Raw genomic sequence first — 4,370 nt, forward strand, 5'->3', positions numbered from 1 at the left:
ACCTGCTTCAGGAAAAAAAGTTATAATCTGCTTTTCACACAAACTGCTACTACCGCACAGCCACACAGACTCTCTCTCAAATTGTATATACAGCTCACAAAATAATATTAATATTTAACAATCCTACAGATACTGCGTGGAAAATTACCTTTATTTTTTGTCTTCGTTCCTGATTACTAGTTCTTCTTCTGTTTGTTGTGTTAGTACTGAGTGTTTGAAAGAGCCTCAGGGCTTTCTTTCACATCGTGTCTAGGCTCAGGATGCTGATATACTCTTCACAGAGAAATATGCCATCTCCAGTGAGGGGGAGGTTATATCTAGATGACACAGATAACTTGTTTTGCATATATTCTGACTCAGTGGGATTGTTGCGTAGAACTGCTCCTAAACTAACTGTCAGGCTAAGCCTACTTAATGGCAGGTATAGTTTTGCGCTAATAGAGTCGGATAGCTAATGGACAACTCCGGGGAGCTTCTACGTTTGTTAAGTTTATACAAAAAAGTTGTTAACCAGCCCAGATTCTGAAAGTGTTTTTCTAGGATTCCCAAGATATTTGTATTCTGGTAACAGCTGTTGGTTATGTAGCCATTCCTTTGAACATGCCAATATAACAACACTACAGAGAGGCTTTTTGTGGTTTTGTGATGTTGCTAATAAAAATTATTATTCAGGTTGAAGAAAAAGGAGAATGAGAAAGATGATGAGAAAGAAGTGAAAGAAGATGATAGAGAAACACGAGAGAAAAGGTGTTTCATCTGTGGGGATGTGGGTCATGTTAGAAGAGATTGTCCTGAATTCAAACAAACCCGTCAGAGAAATAACAGTGTGCCAGGTAAGTTAGTTTATGTGTTGTTAGTGTCATTTGAAAATTTTGAGATCTCTTCTCTCTGGGTTTCTATGCAGACCTGGTAATTATCTTAAAAAAAAATTCTGCAACTAATTATTTCAGTCATTGTAAGTACAGCTTTTAGTCCAAGTGTTGCTTTTCTTCAAGGGGAGTAATGAATGCCTCCTGAAGTACAGTCTTCGCATGGGGGGTAAAAATGCACTCAGCAGTAAGTATAGGGTATTGTATTATTTGTCTTCCACTCACAGTGGGTGCATTTAGGAGTAGTAATAATAGTAATAACTGAATGCATTTCCTCTTCTAAATGTTTCTCAAATGTTAGCTAACCCTCCATCATCTGTGAGAGGTAAGTAAATGTATTTTGACCAAAAATCAGTGGTCTTAAAGTAACACATCCAAAAGCATACAGATGCTTTAGGAAGCTAGATCCAGCTTTCAAATTACTGCTAGTAATTAGAGACAAGTCTAATTGTGAACCCATTCAAATTGGTCCCTTAGGTGCCTGCAGTACTTGAAAAAAGTAGAGAAAGCAATCATAAATGAACTTCAGAGAGAACCTTGCTGCTTTTTGTATTCCAGTATCCCTTACTCTTTCTCTATTTTGGTTCTTTTTTTCTTTCTTTGCTCAAAAGCTTCTGCTGTTGTTATTTAAAATCCCACTGCTTACAGCAATAGTGTGGAAACTTGTATAAAGAGTCGTGGTCCTGCCTGATAGCAAAGTGAGCTTTGTTCTTGCTAGAATATGTATTACTCAGAATTTGATTTTTGGGTTTAGCTGCTATACCTATTAATGTCAGCTGTTAGCAGGAGAGGGAAAGCTTTCCACTTAAAGGAGAGGAGAAGTTAACGTGGTTTACCTGCTCTGTGTCACCTCAGAGTTAAGGTATCGCTGACTAGGTTCTATATTCATTATTCTGTCATCCATAACCTTTTGTTTTGTATTAACGTTTTTATTCCTTGATTAGGCACCCAGTTGGTCCGAAGCATGGTAAATTCACAGCTGGTGGCTGTGAGTCAGCAGCAAGTGGAACGACCCTTGCGCACTAGACAGTCATCAGAATGTGTAAGTTCCAATTAGCTGTAGTATTGAAGTAAGTAAGATGTAGCAAATGAGTGATCCTGGGCCCTGCTAGGAACAGGTTTGCACAGTTTTTTTTCTCAACAGATTCTGGACTTTATTAAGACAACATTGCTCTCTGCCAGTTAATGAGACTTTGGTTTATAATGTCGTGTCTCTTGGAGAGCATTTATGATCTTTCAATATGGAAACTACATAGTCAGATTTTATGAGATAGCTTGCAATTCTGAAATGCCAGCTTCACTATCTTTGAGATTTAAGCAAGGATGCCTTTTGAAGTCTGGTGCTTAGTTATTCTGGCAATGTTCTGGAGTTACTAAGGGAAGTAAAGCGTAGCTCATCATGAACATGCTGAAGGCTTAGGTTTGTGACTATCATGACTCTCTGTGGTTTGAGAGAACTATCTTAAGAGACTATCATGAACAGGCAGGGAACATGGATGAATCATACTTAATTCAGAGAAAAAGTCTGCCAGAACACAGTAGAAGCACAAACAGAACAATGGGGAAATTTTTGGCAGTTCTCTCAGAATTTGTTCGAGTCTCTATTGAACTAGATAAAATATGTTTTACCTGCTTCTAAGTGGAGATGGATAGCAAGAAGGTATTTGAGCAAATACAGCTGTTGGCATTTAATGTTTTTTGGAGTATAGAATATAGCAGAAATGTATTAATTTTAAGCTATTAGTGTGCAAAACATATGCCTGCTAATGAAGCTGGCAAGTAAGTGAACATAGTAATCAGGGCTGCTGATTGCTAATGCTCTTTGTTCAGTTTGCTCTTTGTTCAGTTTGCTCCTTTAGGTGTAGAGTATTTTCTAGCTGATGAGCAAGCATTTATTGGAATATTTGCTCCAGTAACAGAGACTTTATGACATAATTGTTACTATAATGATGTTAAGGAGGGACTGATACAGCCCTCATCTAAGTGAAGGGTTGAACTGCCACCATGCTATCACATGGCACAGGAGTATCTTTTTAAGAGCCTTGTATTTCTGCTTGGGAAGTTGAAGCTGGACATGTGGGTGCACACAGTCAGGCACGTCATGCACACTGGACCTACTTCATGTGCACAGTCTTGTGTCATCTGAATGTCATGGGCTCTTGTGTGTTGTATCATTGTCATTTGGCCAGGATTTCCTGGTAAACACGTGCTATCCAGGGACAGTTTGAGGAGAGTAGGAAGGGGGGAATGTTAGTGGAGCAAGAGGGAGAGAAAAGGGAAAGCAGGAGTGTGGAAGTAGAGCAAGAGGCTGGAGCAGGAGCTCCTCTCTTGCTGCTGGCGTGTCCATTGCACACTTGTGGTGGTTTAATGTCTGCAGGAAGGCTGTAGTCAGTTCATGTGCTCCATTTTTATAACATTTAAACTGTTAAACTAGTCATTGTCTTTCAAATCCCAGGTTTTACCTTTTCTTCCTGGTTTGGTAGAAAGGCATAGGAGGCACTCATAGAGGAACAGGTGGAGTAGCAGCAGGAAGCAATCCCAGCGTCTGGGCTTCAGTTTTTGCCCAGGCAAAGACGCGCAGTATGTTGCTATAAGGAATACTCTGAAAGGCCAGCATGAGGAAGTCCTGCAGGCCTCTGGTTATTGAAGAAAAGTGACTGCTAATTTAAACAGACAGGTGAGCACTCATGGATAGTGACAAGCTGCAGAGACCTTTAACTTCAGATATTTGACAGCAGCTGAGTTACTTGGAGCTTAGCTGTCTGCTGTAGTCTAGGGAGGGAGACAGGCAGCTCCAGGGGGAGATTGAGATCTGAGATTCTGGTAATCATCTCTGGTTTGGGTAGCTGTCTGTCATTTGAATTTCTCTGTGGAGGCACCTGTCTTATGCCATCACCATCTTGTCTTGATGCTTAAAACCAGAGGAGGTTAGTCCAGACATCGGTAACAAATTTTGTCAGATAAACTGGGGAACTCTTTTCTCAGGCACCTCAGTTCTTGAAGTGCTTCTCTGCTCAGTTGCAATACACCAAACAGATGAAATAGGCTCATGCCTGTTTCTGTTGCTGGTGAAAGGGAAGGCTTTGTAAGAGCTCTGCAAAGGCTGTAATAATTGCTATTTATCTGCCTTCAGCCATGGCCTAACATCATGATATGGAGGTTGAAACTGGGTTTTTGGAGTGTCCATTTCTTGTTTAACAGTTTAAATAAAATGTAAAGAAATATTAGGAGCTTAGTTTGGAATTATTTTTAAAAGTGTCTGTAGTAATAAGAACCACTCTTATTTAGAAGTAAGGTAATTAGTTAATGAGAATCTTGACTGTAAATACGTAGAGTGGGGAAGACTGACTAAAAATCAGAAACAGATGTGTGAGGAGCCTAATGAAGAGCTTGGGGCTAATATTTGCTGAGAATGATGTTTCTGGTGGAGGGATGTGCCATATTAACAGACCAAATTATCTGATGGTGAAAATCGGTGTCAGTCGAACTGGACATACTTAA

The 4,370-nt window shown here is 39.9% G+C and overlaps 1 protein-coding gene across 1 annotated transcript in view; it reads left to right on the forward strand.

Annotated features, from left to right (window-relative positions):
• ZCCHC11 (zinc finger, CCHC domain containing 11) overlaps positions 1–4,370 on the forward strand; it is a 40,327-nt gene that overhangs the window by 30,998 nt on the left and 4,959 nt on the right. The window contains exons 25-26 of the mRNA XM_010082623.1: positions 657–833; positions 1,814–1,911. Of these exons, the coding sequence (XP_010080925.1) occupies positions 657–833; positions 1,814–1,911 (275 nt within the window). The remainder of the gene's footprint in view (positions 1–656; positions 834–1,813; positions 1,912–4,370) is intronic.

This window comes from Pterocles gutturalis, unplaced genomic scaffold (genome assembly GCF_000699245.1).
Source record: "Pterocles gutturalis isolate BGI_N339 unplaced genomic scaffold, ASM69924v1 scaffold47629, whole genome shotgun sequence".
Classification (NCBI taxonomy): domain Eukaryota; kingdom Metazoa; phylum Chordata; class Aves; order Pterocliformes; family Pteroclidae; genus Pterocles; species Pterocles gutturalis.